This window comes from Trichosurus vulpecula, chromosome 2 (assembly GCF_011100635.1).
Source record: "Trichosurus vulpecula isolate mTriVul1 chromosome 2, mTriVul1.pri, whole genome shotgun sequence".
NCBI classification, from domain to species: Eukaryota; Metazoa; Chordata; class Mammalia; order Diprotodontia; family Phalangeridae; genus Trichosurus; species Trichosurus vulpecula.
This window is the reverse complement of record NC_050574.1, coordinates 84,608,037-84,623,224: the sequence shown is the minus strand read 5'-3', so window position 1 is coordinate 84,623,224 and position 15,188 is coordinate 84,608,037. Positions and strand designations below refer to the sequence as shown.

General features: G+C 40.4%; 1 protein-coding gene and 1 pseudogene across 1 annotated transcript; both read right to left on the bottom strand.

Moving 5' to 3' along the window:
- Positions 1 to 1,108: 1,108 nt before the first annotated feature.
- LOC118836548 lies at positions 1,109 to 6,854 on the bottom strand (annotated as a pseudogene).
- Positions 6,855 to 11,905: 5,051 nt separating this feature from the next.
- LOC118837956 (hemoglobin subunit beta-like) lies at positions 11,906 to 14,113 on the bottom strand. Its single transcript, XM_036745120.1, has 3 exons — positions 13,967 to 14,113; positions 13,635 to 13,857; positions 11,906 to 12,168 (listed from the first exon to the last, which is right to left on the bottom strand). The coding sequence occupies exons 1-3, from the start codon at positions 14,056 to 14,058 to the stop codon at positions 12,040 to 12,042; spliced, it is 444 nt and encodes a 147-aa protein (XP_036601015.1). The 5' UTR covers positions 14,059 to 14,113; the 3' UTR covers positions 11,906 to 12,039.
- Between the last annotated feature and the right edge of the window lie 1,075 nt (positions 14,114 to 15,188).

Here is a 15,188-nt window from a genome sequence, read left to right as displayed (position 1 = left end):
CTCTATTTTTGAAGGATGAAAGAAGGTAGGTGGAGAGGCCAGAGGCTTTGGATTAGGTTTATAGGCTGAGGAAGCAAGACCTGAAGGAGATCTAAGACATTTATGAGATCATAGATCTAGACCTAGAAGGGACACCAGAAATCATCTAGTCTAACTCTCTCATTTTACGAGAAAAAACTGAGATGTAGGAAGAATAAGTGATTTGTCTAAGGTCATCCAAGGAGTGTCAGAGGTAGATTTGAATCAAGGTTCTCTGACCCCAGATGGAGTGCTCTGGACTTTATTTACATTTAATGACCCCAAAACTGAATCAGTATGTTTTGGGAGGGTGGGATAAGTGGAAGTGGTGACTAAGATATAGAGTTGAGGAATTTATTAGAATCTTTACTATAACCTTCCCTCAAACCCTGATGCCACTGAATTTCTCTTTTCTTCCAAATATTAGTGCTGGATTCTTTGGGGTTCATATAAATTAGTCAGGGCCTTTAACTGGTGTAGTGAGAAAAAAAAAATCTTGCCTGTGTGACTTATAGAACTTGGCTTCAAATCTTGCCTCTGATAATTATCACATGTGACCTTGACTGATTGACAAATTCCCTGAGCCTCACTTGCTTCTGTAAAATGACAATGTCGTGGGGGGGCAGCTGTGTGGTGCAGTGAATAGAGCACTGGCCCTGGAGTCAGGAAGACCTGAGTTCAAAACCTGCCTCAGAAACGTGACACTAGCCATGTGACCATGGGCAAGTCACTTAACCCCAATTGCCTTGCCTTCCCCCCTCCAAAAAAATAGACAATGTTGGATATGAAGACCTCTGAGGGTCCCTTTTTACTCTGAATCTGTGATGATATAACTTTTCACCTTTCCCTTCATGACCAAGTACTCATTTTTATTTTATTGGCACTGGGGAAAATCTTTTCATGTCTTTCCCATCCCCTCTCTAATCCTTTCTTGTTAAAGTGTGGACCATGAACAAATATAGTTTCAGAAAGAAAGAGATCTCCAGGGTCTGGGATTGTTAGTAGATTGTGCTTCTGGATCCTTCCCCAATTCAGGTCATGCGCTCCAGGAATTGTTTTCTCCAAGTCCAGCCCACCAGCACTCAGGGTTTCAGTGGGACTTGTGGGCCAGAGCAGTAGCTGCTCCAGCTACAAGTTTCTGCCAGACAGGAGTGAATTCACTGCTGAAATACTCAAATAGGACAATCACCAACACATTTCCCAGAAGCTGTGAGAAAAACACAGGTATATGGAGGCCTGAACAAAAGAATTCTAGTCATGCCTTAAGGGGAATCCAGTTAAGTCCAACCACCCTTAGACAATGTAAGAACGCCTTTTAAGTTCTTTTTTTTCCATTTTTATTTTTCCTTATTGTTTCCACTTAATCGTCTTTTCTCCCAATTAAGTGTAAAGATAGTTTTTCACATTCACTTTTATAAGTTTTTGAGTTCCTAATTTTTTTTCTCCCTTCTTCCTCTCCCTTCTGCCCAAGACAGCAAACAACCTAATAGGCTATATACATGTACAACCTTATAAAATATATTTCCACATTAGTCAGGTTGTGAAAGATGAATGAGAACAAAAGGGAAAAACCACAAGAAAGAAAAAAAATAACCCCCCACCAAAAAAAAGAAACTAGTATGCTTTGATCTACATTCAGTCTCCACAGTTCTTTCTCTGGATGTGGATGACATTTTCCATCATGAGTCATATGGAATGGTCTTAGATCATTGTATTGCTGAGGAGAGCTAAGTCTATTAAAGTTAATCATCTTAAAATATTTCTGTTACTGTGTACAATGTTCTCCTGATTCTGCTCACTTCACTCAGCATCAGTTCCTGTAAGTCTTTCCAGATTTTTCTGAAATCTGCCTGCTCATCATTTCTTATTATAGCACAGTAAAATATTTTTGGACATGTAGGTCCTTTTCCTTTTTTTTTGTTTTTTGGCAGGGCAATTGGGGTTAAGTGAGTTGCCCAAGGTCACACAGCTTGTACATGTGTCAAGTGTCTGAGATGGAATTTCAACTCAGGTCCTCCTGACTCCAGGGCCAGTGCTCTACTCACTGTGCCACTTAGCAGCCCCCCTTTTCCCTTTTTTATAATCTCTTGGGGATACAGACCTACTAGTGGTATTGCTGGGTCAAAGGGGATGCACAGTTCTGCAGCCCTTTGTCATAGTTCCAAATTGCTCTCCAGAATGGTTGGATCAGTTCACACCTCCACCAAAAAAGCATTAGTGTCCCAATTTTTCCATATCTTCTTCAACATGTATCATTTCCCTTTTTTGCCATATTAGCCAATCTGATCTTATTGGGAATGCTTCTAGCTTATCCCCATTGCAGATAATGTTTGGTGATGGTTTTAGATCAATGCTACTTATCATTTTAAGGAAAACTCGATTAAAATCCTGTGCTCTGTAGTGTTTTTAAGAAGAATGGGTGATGTTTTTTTATCGAAAGCTTTTTCTGCATCTATTGAAATTATCATGTGATTTCTGTAAATTTTGTTCTTGAGATGGCTAATGATGTTTGTAGTTTTCCTAATATTGAACCAGACCTGCATTCCTGGTATAAATCCCACCTCGTCATAGTATATTATCCTCATGATAAATTACTGTAACATCTTTGCTAGTAATTTATTTAAAATTTTTACATCAATATTCATTAGAGGAATTGGCCTATGATTTTCTTTCTCTGTTTTGGTTCTTCCTGGTTTGGGTATCAGCACCATATTTGTATCATAAAAAGAATTTGTTAGGACTCCTTCTTTGCCTATTTTCCCAAATAATTTATATAGTATTGGAATTAACTGGTCCTTAAATATTTGATAGAATTCACTTGTAAATCCATCTGGCCCTAGAGATTTTCTTTCTTAGGAAGTTCATTGATGGCTTGTTCAACTTCTTTTTCTAAAATGGGGTTATTTAAGTATTTTTATTTCCTCTTCTGTTAACCAGGCCAAATTTATAGTTTTGCAAATATCCATCCATTTCACTTAGATTGCCAAATTTATTGTAAGGAAGTTGAGCAAAATACCTCCTAATTATTGTTTTTAATTTCCTCTTCATTGGTGGTGAATTCACCCTTTTTTGATACTGGTAATTTGGTTTTCTTCTTTCTTTCTTTCTTTTTAAACAAATTAACCAAAGGTGTATCTATTTTTTCATAATACCAGCTTTTAGTTTTATTTATTAGTTCAATAGTTTTCTTAATTTCAATTTTAGTAATCTCTCCCTTAATTTTCAGAATTTCTAATCTGGTATTTAATTGAGAATTTTTAGTTTGTCTTATTTTAGCTTTTTTTTAGTTGCATTCCCAATTCATTGATCTCCTGTTTCTCTATTTTATTCATGTAAGTATTTAGAAATATAAAATTTATCCTAAGAACTGCTTTGACTGCATCCCATAAGTTTTGGTATATTGTCTCATTATTGTCATCCTCTTTGACAAAGTTATTGATTATTTCTAAAATTTGTTGTTTGACCCACTTATTCTTTAGAATTAGATTTTTTAGTTTGTAATTAATTTTAGTCTATTTTCCATGGCCATTTATTATACATGACTTTTACTGAATCATGAGAAGAAAAGGATATTTGCTAATGATTCTGCCTTTCTGCACTGGATTGTACAGTTTTAGGCCCTAGTGAATGGTCAGTTTTTGTGTAGGTGCCATGTACCATGAAGCAAAATGCATTCCTTTCTATCCCCATTCGGTTTTCTCCAGAGATCTATCATATCTAACTTTTCTAAAATTCTATTCATCTCCTTAACTTTTTTCTTGTTTATTTTAATATTAGATTTATCTAGTTTTGAGAGTGGAATGTTGAGGTACCCCACTAGTATAGGTTTGCTATTTCTTCCTGTATCTCATTTAATTTCTCCTCTAAGACTCTGGATACTATACCACTCGGTATATGTCTGTTTAGTATTGATATTACTTCATTGTCTATAGTACCTTTTAGCAAGATGTGGTTTCCTTCCTCCTCCCTTTTAATTAGATCTATTTTTGCTTTAGCTTTACCTGAGATCAGGATTGCTACCCCTGTTTTTCTTTGTTTGGTTTGTTTGGTTTGGCTTGGTTTGGTTTTTACTTAGCCTGAATATATTCTGCTTCTACCTTTTACCTTTCCTCAGTGTGTATCTCTCTGCTTCATATGTGTTTCTTGTAAACAACATATTGTGGGATTATGGTTTTTAATCCACTCTGCTATCTGCTTTGGTTTTATGGGAGAGTTCATCCCATTCACATTCACAGTTATGCTTACTGTCTTTCTCTCTATCCTATTTTCTCCCCTGTTTATACTTTTCTTTCTCCTTTCACCCTTCCCTTCCTCACCAGTGTTTTGCTTCTGAACACTGCCTCCCTCAAACTGGCCTCCCTTCTATCAGCACCCCATTCTTTTTCTTTCCACTTTCCCCTCCTCCCTTTTAAGTTCTAACAGAATATTTCTTGTGATAAGGATTTCTCTACAGAGAAACCTTTATCCATGAAACCCCATTAGAGATTAGGGTTCATTTTATGCAATGAGATTTAGGTGACAATTAAGAGTGAGATGGCCTGCCTCTGGAGATAGGGGATTCTCCTTTAAGGAATTCTGTAATTGAAGAAGGCTAAATGACCAATACCAAGAGAAACTAGCTAGTGGAGATGTATTATAACACAGTAGATTAAGGAAGACAATTGAATGAAATAAATAAAAAAGGAAGGAAGGGAGGGAGGAAAGGAAGGAAGGAAGGAAGGAAGGAAGGAAGGAAGGAAGGAAGGAAGGAAGGAAGGAAGGAAAGAAGGAAGGAAAGAAGGAAGGAAGGAAAGGAAGGAAGGAAAGGAAGGGAGGGAGGGAGGAAGGAAGGAAAGAAGAAAGGAAGGAAGGAAGGAAGGAAGGAAGGAAGGAAGGGAAGGAAGGAAGGGAAGGAAGGAAAGAAAGGTAGGAAGGAAGGGAAGGAAGGAAAGAAAGGAAGTAAGGAAGGAAGGGAAGGAAGGAAAGAAAGGAAGTAAGGAAGGAAGGGAAGGAAGGAAGGAAGGAAGGAAGGAAGGAAGGAAAGGAAGGAAGTAGGAAGAAAAAGAAGGGAAGTCAGGGAAATAAGTGGTGTAGTTTCCATTGTAAGCGGGGAATGAGAAGATCTCTTTAAGCCACAGGGCAAATGGTCTCTTCCCTGCTCTAGTAGTAATCCTAACTCCTGAGCCCCTTCCCCTACCTTTCTAGAACTCTTTGGCAGCCCTGCAGGAAGGGTCTCAGAACCTTTGCACCAAAGTGAGCAGCTCCAGGACTTACCCTGCAATTCTCAGAGTCCACATGCAGCTTTTCACAATGAAGTTCCTTCAGATAAGCAAAGTCACACTTAAAGTTGTTCAGGTTCTTGACAGCGTCACTGAAAGAGGTCAGCATCTTCTTGCCATGAGCAAGAACGTTCACATTTGACAGAATAACCTTGGCAGAGACATGTCACCAAACCAGTCAAAAAACCTGGAATTCCAGGGGTAGACAATTAGCAACCTGTGGAAGAGGAGCAAAAGGGAAGTGGGAAGCTTTTTTCTGCATCTCCCTTCTCCTGCTTTTCTCTCTATTTTCTATCCCTTGTCTCCTGCCCCCTAGCCTTGGACCTACCTGGCCAAGGCTTCACTAACCACTGAGCCCACATCTACCTTGGTCCACAGGTTGGTGATGGAAAAGTGTGCCATCACTTTTCCTCAGCTGTCAGCTGAACTACGGTGCTGGTTTATGTGTTTGCTAGTAAGTACAGGTGTATCAGAAGCAAAGGAGGAATATATATATATATATATATATGTGTGTGTGTGTGTGTGTGTGTGTGTGTGTGTGTGTGTGTGTGTATGTATAAATAGCAAGTTTTGAACTGTAAAACCTCCTTAAAACCCCAGTGATTACTGGCCTGCTCTATCTTTTATTTCTGCCCTGAGGTCTTTTTTCTTAAGATCCCTGCATTAGGTTAGGTTAGAGTATGGGCTACAGCGGTTGGGGCAATGGAAGATATAAGAAAGTTTGTGGGATGGCTTAGAGGGGATGCCTAACTTTCTATATAGACAACTACCTGCCTTATCTGCTATATTCTCCATCCCTGCAAAAAATCTGAGGAAGCTTTTGGACAGACAAAACTCTTTCTTGCTATTTCTTATCTCTCTTCTTAGAGTGAGGAGTTGAAGACAAGACCTAACTTGTGAACTTGGGCAATTAGGAGGAAGGTGGTATACTTAACAGTTATAGAGGAGTTGAGAGAGGAATGGGTTTTTTTTGTTTTCTTTTCATTTGTTTTTTGCAGGAAAGATGAGTTCAGTGTTGGACGTTTGTGTTTAAAGGTTTGAATTTAAATTAAACATCCATTTCATTTAGCATTTGGAGATATGAGATGTGATGTCAGGATGAGAAGTCAGATAGGGCTATGTAATCTCTTAGAAGTTTAGTTGTCCTTGAGCTTGGCTCTGATTGCATGTCTGGTGTGATTAGCAGTGTGCTTTGAAGGCAACAAGGAAAGTGCTGGATACAGACATTTTGTATAGGCAGGCCAAATATATTACCTTTAGGGAAATGGCTTCCCTTCATCTGAATAAATTATCATGGTGGTCATCACCTAATCTGTTCTTGTGCCAGGATACTTTATCCTGACTTTCAAGAAATTTCTTTCCCCCTTCCCTCTCTTAATCTTCAAACTTCCTCTTAGTCCAGTTGTACTGGTTCTTCTCAACTTTGCTCAGTCAAATGCCTTCCCATTTGATCTTTTCAAATCACATTTTAAACTCTGTAAAGCACTTGAACTTATAGCTAGTAGTGCTACAAGCTCCTTCCTTTCTTTTTATTTCATTCAGTTGTCTTCCTTATTCTACTAACATGTTATAATACATCTCCACCAGCTACCTTTCTTGAGGTAGATATTTTAGTCTCTGAAACACATACAAGCCTTCCCATCCTTTAATAGATAGTCTTAAGAAATAGCCATGGTGTATGTGTGTGTGTGTGTATGTGTTTAACAAAAACCTGTCACCTCACAAGATCAAAGAATTATGCATGGATCTCTTCCAAAGCAAGTGGTCATCTAGCCTTCAATCACACAGCCCCTTCAAGGAGAATCCCCTATCTGCAGAGGCAGGCCGCTCCACCTTGGACTAATCTCATTGTCAATTGTTACTTAAATCTCATTGCCATTCCTTCAAATGAACCAGAATCTTTCCTGTAATTTGTACCCATTGCTTCTCTTTGTATTTTCTGAGGCAAAGCAGAAAACATACCGCTTTTCCTTTAATGGTCTGTTAAAATACTTGTAGACAGTAATCTTATCCCTACTGAATCTTCTCTTCTCTTCAGTTCTCCCCAGTTCTTTCAACCAATCTTCAGACAGCATGCTCTCCCATCCCTTCATTATTTTGTTAAGCCTCCCCTTCAATTGCTTCAAATTGTCCTCTTCAGATGCTTCAGACTCCCAATGTTCTCCCTAAAATGTGGCAAACACTTATCTGAACACAATCTTCCAACTTTATACATTCATAACTCAAGAGCTGAGAACTGAAAAATTTTCTACTTCAGCTGCCAACTAGTTCCACCCATACTGAAATAGAAAATCCTTGCTCCAATATCCCTGATAAAATGAACTTTTACTTGAAGAACTTCAATGAGTGGGGACTCCCCTACTGCCAGAAGTAGTTCGTTCTACTTATGGATAGATCTCATTGTTAGGAAAAAATGTCTTAACATAAAGACAGAAATCTCATTTTTGAAAATTCTGTCCATTTCTCTGAGTCTTCCCCTTGGGATAACCGAGAACAAAACTAATGCCTCTTCCAAATACAGAAAGACATTTACCCTACCTTCCCCCACCGCCATCTGAATTTCTTTAGAAAGACCTAACTTCCAATCTGGTCTCAGATACTTACTAGCTGTGTGACCTTGGGCAAGTCACTTAACCTCTATTTGCTTCAGTTTCTTCACCTGTAAAATGGGGATAATATTAGCATCTCCCACACAGGGTTGTTGGGAGTATTAAATGAGATAATATTTGTAAAATGTTTACCACAGTACCTGTCACATAGTAGGTGTTATAAAAATACTTATACCTTTCCCTCCTCCTTTCCCTTCTTTTCTCTTCTCTTTCCCTGCCCTTCTCCTCTTGGATAAAGATCGGCAGCTTTTTCATCTGATTGTTTTAGGGCCCAGAACAATGCCCTTAAGATCCATGTTGCCCTCCTCCAGGTACTCTCTAGTTTGCCTATGTTCCTCTTAAACAGTGGTGTCCAGCAGCTAGAGGCAGCATGGAGCAGTAGAAAGAGTGGTGTATTTTTATTAGATGCCCTAAGTGTGAATCCTCCTATGTGTGTGGTCTTTTACTTATTGGATCTCAATTTGACTTTTTTTTGTAAAAGGAGTAGGAAGTGACTACAAGAGCTCAAAAGTCCCTTCAGCTTTACATCTATGATCCCTTATTCAATACTCTGGATATTGTTGGATTAGGGTAGAGTACAGCAGGGCTCTCACTTCTTTACTCCTGGAGCCTATGCCTCACTTTAATGCTGTCTAAGAAATGTGTTATCTTTTGTTGTTTTTTTTTTTAAACTGGCATACTATACTGATGACTTTTACTGTTGTTCAGTTGTTTCAGTCAGCTCCAACTCCTTGTGACCTCATCTCAGGTTTTCTCAACAGAGATATACGAGGGGTTTGCCATTTCCTTCTCCAGCTCTTTCTACTGATGAGGAAACTGAGGTGAATAGGGGTAAGTGATTGCCCAGGGTCACACGGCTTCTAAATACATAAGGCCATATCTGAGCTCAGGGAGATGAGCCTTTCTGACTCCAGGCCTGGTGCTCTATCCACTGTGCCACCTACACCTTACTGAGATTGAAATTCACTAAAACCTTTAGATCCTTTTTTTCTTAATTCTCAGGTAAACTTCTGTTTAACTATGCATATCTCATCATGCGCTTGGGAAGTTGTGTTTTATTAAGCCAAGTTTAAGACTTTAAATTTATCTTGGAGAGGATTCTGGGAAGATGATGGGATAGGTCAGAAAACTCCAAGCTCTCAAGATTTTCCCCCACAAAAGAGATTAAATAACACCTCAGGGTGAAAAAGTGTGGGTAAAAATAAATAAGCAAAGGGGCACAACAGAGGTTGTCCTGGAACAATCCTAGAAGATCCAAAGAAAAATCCTAAGACTAGGTTTGGTCCCTGTGAAGAGTAAACACCTCCAGGATAGGGACCACTAAAACAACAAGCTGCAAACCCCAGGATTAGCTGGGTTGGGAGTCTGCCTCAGCCCCAGCCACAAGAACTTTTATCCCTGGGACAGTGAGGGGAATTGGGCATCTGAGCCAGGGGAGATTGAGGGAATGACAAGGAATGCCAGTGCTTTAGGGAACAGTGGGCAAGAAGGAACCAGCACATGCCTGGTGAGTGCAAAAACAGTGGCTCAGGGACACCACCATTTGTGAGCACATACAGGAGGCTGGAGGTTTGGCTTTGGTTCCAGGCAAGAAGGGAGAACTACAAAAAAAAAATGCACAGGCAAACAAGAATGAATACAACCATAGAAAGTTTTTTTATGGGAATGGAGAAGACCAAGGTTCATCTTCAGAGGAGGATATTGAAGCAAAGAAACCCTCTTCTACACCAAAGAGTAACATCAAATGGTCACCTGCCCAAAAAGAATTTACAAAAGAACTTTAAAAAATACATTATGAGAGAGATTGAGGAAAAACTTTTAAAAAATAAGAACAATCCAAGAAAAACAAGAAGATTAAGAAAAGAAATTCAACCAAATAGAAAACAAGATCCAGAATCTTAAGGAAGAAAATAGCACCTTGAAAATTAGAATTCAGAAGTGGGAATCTAGCAAATTTAGGAGATCAAGAAATAATGAAACAAAATAAAAAGAATAAAAACAATGGAAGAGAAAGTGAAACATCTTATAAGAAAATCAATTGATCTGGAGAACAAATCAATAAGAGAAAACATAAGAATGATCACACTACCCGAAAGCGATGATCAAAAAAGTATCTTGATGTAATAATAGAAGAAATAAAGAAAATTGTCCTGAAGCATTAGAACAAGAAGGGAAGTAGAAACAGAAAATAAAATCCATTGATCACCACTTGAAAGAGATCCTAAAAGGAAAACTCATAGGAATATTATATTCAAATCCCCAACCTCCCAGTTCAAGGATAAACTATTAAAAGCCACAAGAATAAGACAATTTGAACATGATGATACCACAATTAGAATCACGTAAAACCTAGCAGCAGAGACACTAAAGGACCGCAGGTCTTGGAACACTATATGTTGAAGAGCAAAAGAACTGGAGTTCTAGCCAAAAATATCATACCTAGCAAAATTAAGCATAATCCTGAATGAAAAAAATGAACATTTGAGTAATTGTCAGTCTTTCAGCACTTTGCTAAAAATAAATAAATAAGCTTCCATGGGATGGTTTCACTCGGAGCCTGAGCAAGATACTAAGATCTTAAGTACAGACAAACAGCCACAACAGCAACAATACACCTATTTCCTTTCCCCATTATTTATTGCAATTGAAATATTATATCTTTAGAAAGTTAGATAGACAGACAGACAGACAGATAGATAGATAGATAGATAGATAGATAGATAGATAAAGGAAGTCAAACTCCACCATTTCCCAGCTTCCCACTCACTTCTCAGCCTTTTATTGTCCAGCTTCCAAACCTGTCACTTGACTATTATATCTAATGTTACCAATGCCTCTAAATTGCTAAATACAGTAGCCTTCACCACATCTTTCTTAACCTCTGTGCAGCATTTAACACTGTTGAGCTTCCTATTCCTGGACACCCCCTCTTCCCTGTTTTCTGACAGTTTGTTTTCTATCCTGCTCTCTCCAAGTTCTTCTCTCACTTTAGTTCAGCAGCTATCCTCCACTAAATCCATTGGATGAACATGGTCCTGCCTGACTGAGCCTAGATTACCTTCCAAGACTTCTAAGGCCTACCTAACTGGAGCTGCTTGTGATGCATTCCTTCTCCACAACCCCAACCTGACACCACTGCATCCCCATCCCTTTCAGTTGCCTAGAGACTAAAATCAGTCTCTCGAGGCTGAGGAAGCAATAAAAAGAGAAGAAAGTCGGGTAGAGACTGGGGAGACAAGCTTCTGAAAATAGGCTGCTCTTTTCCCCATTCTGATTAACCTGATTTTGGGGGGATATGATACTTCAGGAGACTGTGGGAAAAGACCAAGGGAGAAAGCAAGAGAGGCTGAGCCATGCACCTAAAGCTATCAGAAGCTATTTGGTGATGGGGACTATCTATGGGCCATAAGAGCTGAGAAGTTCCCGCCTCCTTGCTGGCCCCCACTGTCCCTGAGTAAGATCTGATCAGTCTGAGAGAGAAGAGGGAATTCCAGATACTCTGCAATGAAGGTGGTGATGTTGGCTAGTAGGGGCAACAAGGGAATTTCCAAAAGCTGTCTTTTCAGGTGAGAACACTTTGGGGATCCAGGTTATAAGGACAATGTGAAATACTACCCTCAGTTTTTCATTTGTTCCTTCATTTCTTCATTTTTTCACTGGCTTACTCATTCAAGCAATATTTACTGGGGAGGGGCCTTTGTCTTTGGTATAATTTGGAGAGGTGCTCAGGGGAGGGAGAGGTGTCCTGCCCACAGGCTATAAATCTGGGAATGCCTCCCCTTTGGATTTTCTACCAAGAACCCTCACAACCATGCTCTCTTGACCTCTCCCTTAAGGTCCCTGTCTCTTTAGTTTCCCTAAATTTTCATTTCCCATGACCTCTAGTTCTTCTCTCCCCCCCCCCCATATTTCTAAGTCATTTCTCTCGCTTCCAATTCTCCTTTCCCATCTCCTCCCATTTACCCACTCCCCTAAAATGAGGTACAAAACAAACAGAAGGGAAAGAAAGCTACATGAAGCTCATTGGACTGAATGCAATTTATTGGTCAGGGGCTATTCCCATAGGGCCAGGCACCATTTATTCCATGTGCAGAAGATGGATATATGGCACACAGGGGACTCAGCTGGCTGAAGGCCTCTAGGTGGGCAGGGGCTTAGTGGTACTTGTGCGCCAGGGCATGGGCCACACCAGACACGAGTTTCTGAAAGGCACTGTGAACCTCAACGTTGAAATCCTTTCCAAAGTGCTCAGCCAGAACGATCACAATGATGTTCCCCAGGAGCTGTGGAAGAGATAGACAGAGGGACATAATGAACCTTTTTAAAGAGGCTTTTGTCCAGACTTCCTAGGCAACCCATCTGTATTCCACCTCACCCCCACATCCAGCCTTGTTTCCTGGGTCATATTCACCCAATAGGTTCCAAATTGTAGAGGCCAGTCCCTTTTATTCATAATGCCCCTCTGAATTCCCCACATCTATTTTCCAGATGTTGCTCCATCATTAGACTATTTCATTTCCTATTGAATAGAAGTATCTTTTTCTCTCCAAAAGTTTTCCCCTTACCCCATCCCATAACACCCAACCATAACTTTATTTCTGTCTCCTTTAGCAAAGGGCAGGGGAGTCTTTGAGACCTACATGATCCTGGTGGGGGCAGGGGTGCGGGGAGAGAGGGAGAGATGAAGGATTGAAGGGAAAACTAAAGAACCTGGTAAACCTAATGAAATAGCAAGGGAATTGGGGAAGAAGGGAGACAGAGGAAGAGGGAAAGGAGGGAAACAGAGAGAGAAATAAGAAGAGATAGACAGAAAAGTGAAAATTAAAGAGAAAAGGAATTTAATTAGCGGAGAATGAGAAATGAAGGAAGGGGAGAGAAGTTGAAAGGAACGAAGTAGAAGGAAAAGAGAATGTATGAGGCACATAGGAAAGCAGACCTCAGAGACAGTGAAAGGAAGGAAAGTGAGAGAGTAGGGAGGCAGGATGTGGAGAGATATTAGAATGAAAAAAGGGTGAAGCAGAAATCAAAAGCAAAGTGAGAGAGAGAAAAAGAGAGCGAATTAAAGAAGGCTATAATAAGGATGAGAAAGAGAGAGAAAAGAAATTTGGTCAAGCTAGAGATAGGAGCACAAGAGGCTGCTACAAGCCTTTGAGGAGTCCTCACTTACTAGGCCGTGAGTCTCTTCCTGAGCTTTGCCCCTAACCCTTTTTCCTGAGACACTTACCCTTTAGGACCCTGTGGGGGCAAACATCTGACTAGCAATTCTGGTGTCCACAGGAAGTGGCATACTGAGGGAAATAGCCCAATATGAGGGCTCTGTGTGGTATAGTGGGAAGAACCCTGGATTTGGAGTCAGCATGGATTCAAATTGCATGTTGTTCTGTGTGGCCTTAGACAAGTTATTTAACATGTCTCAGCTTCAGATTCCTAACGTGCAAAATAAAGGCAGAGGATTTCTGAAATCCCTTCTATTTTAAGCTGTGCTCTTGTAGTTCCTCATGTGAAAATAATGTAAGTAACTAAGAAAAAATATTAATGCATTTTAGTAGCTTCCAAATTTAACTAATTACTCATAAGCCAAGCAATGAACTCAATTGCTTCCACCTGATGGAAGCAATTGTACATATTTAATGTCTTGTTTACATATCAATGCCATGGGGCAAAGCCTCTGTTTCCTGCCCTAGTTAGAGCTTTGTGTGGGGGCAAGCCTCCTATTGCGGCTCCTCAGGTGAGCAGCCCCAGAACTTACCTTGAAGTTCTCAGGGTCCACATGCAGTTTGTCACAGTGGAGCTCACTCAGCTTGGCAAAGGTACCCTTCAGGTCGTCCATGTGCTTGACGGCATCACCAAAGGAGACCAGCACCTTAGCACCATGGGCTTGGACCTTAGCATTTGACTGGACAGCCTTGGCATTGGACAGGTCACCAAAATGGTCAAAAAGCCTGGAGGTCCAGGGGTAGACGATGAGCAGCCTTTGAGAGAGAGAGAGAAGTAGTGAAGTTTATGCCATTCAATGACCAGCCATAGTTTCCATTCTCTGCCCTTCTCCTTCACCCTTTTTCCATGGCCCCTACTACTTACCTCGAAAGAGCCTCAGCACCAGTCTGTTCAACGGCCACCTTACTCCACAGGCTGGTGATGTGGTTCTTCTCCTCCCCAGTCAGATGCACCATTTTGACGGGTTTGTGAGTCTGCCTGTGAACAAAGATGTGTCAAAAGCAGTGCGATGCCTCAGCTGTCTCAGTAATGCCTTTTATGCCTCTTCCCAAAGCCCTGCCCTTTAGGCTGCTGACCCTCTATTGGCTCTAATCTGGGTGTGTCTACCCTGGAATGAAGCCAGTGGAAGAGAGGGTGGTGCATGTGTTGGGGGGTGGAGGGTTGGGAGGAGATGGTCTCTTGTCTGTTAGCTCAGTTGCCAGGCTAGATTGATACCACCTCAAGGTTTGGGACTCTCTCAAAGCCCTTGCCTGAGACATAACTCTCCCCTTATCTCCCGTCCCCTTCTAGGTTAAACATTGATAGGAAAACATATTATGGATTGTCATAGCAGAGCTAAAAAACATTTTCCTAAATATTTGCTAATGCTCCCTTGCTGGCTTCTCTGTGCCCCTGTATGCTTCTCCCCATGGTTTACTCCTTAATCTCAAGGCAATTGGATATGGTGAAAGTTACAGATGGCCCAGGTAGAAGACTTTCTGGCTGAGTAACTATAGTCAAACTAGTAAGTTTTTCTGAGCTTCAGCTTCCTAATTTGGCAAATTGGGATAAATAAGAGGTGTTTCACTTCCCAGAGTTGTTATGAGGATCAAACAAGAAAATATACACATGTGAGTTTTTGGATTAACTTTCACCCGAAATAAGCCTTACAATTGTAAGTTCAATTTTTTTTCTGGTTCAGACTAGTGATTTCATAGGGGAAGGGAGATGTTCTTTCTTGGACTCCTCAGATTCTTCTTCCCCTCTGAGGTTATGTGCCATCTACTCTTTCCATCTCATCAATTCTCTCTCCCTTTCTCTCCTTTCTCTGTTCTTCTGTCTCCCCACTTTTCCTTCTGCTGCCTAGATCATTAGGTTTACCAAGCTCTTCTGTTTTCCCTTCAAGCCTTGCAGAGCAGGTAATCCTAGGTGCATAAATTATGAAGTTCTTACTTGTTTCATTACACATTTAGAGCACTTTAGACCCTTCATTTGGTTTGGTCAAATCACCCTACTTCCCAGAGGATTTTGGTCCAGGATCATTTCACTTGATTCCTAAGCAAGTTTCTTTCTCTCCCTGGCCTTCAGTACAATGTTTTCCATAGCT

Excerpts from the sequence above, each read along its gene's own strand:
- LOC118837956 (XM_036745120.1), bottom strand. The coding sequence starts at position 14,058 with ATGGTGCATCTGACTGGGGAGGAGAAGAACCACATCACCAGCCTGTGG. Across the intron at positions 13,858-13,966 it reads GGTGCTGAGGCTCTTTCGAG|GCTGCTCATCGTCTACCCCT; the intron begins GTAAGTAGTAGG and ends TCTCTCTCAAAG. Across the intron at positions 12,169-13,634 it reads TGGACCCTGAGAACTTCAAG|CTCCTGGGGAACATCATTGT; the intron begins GTAAGTTCTGGG and ends TCTCTTCCACAG.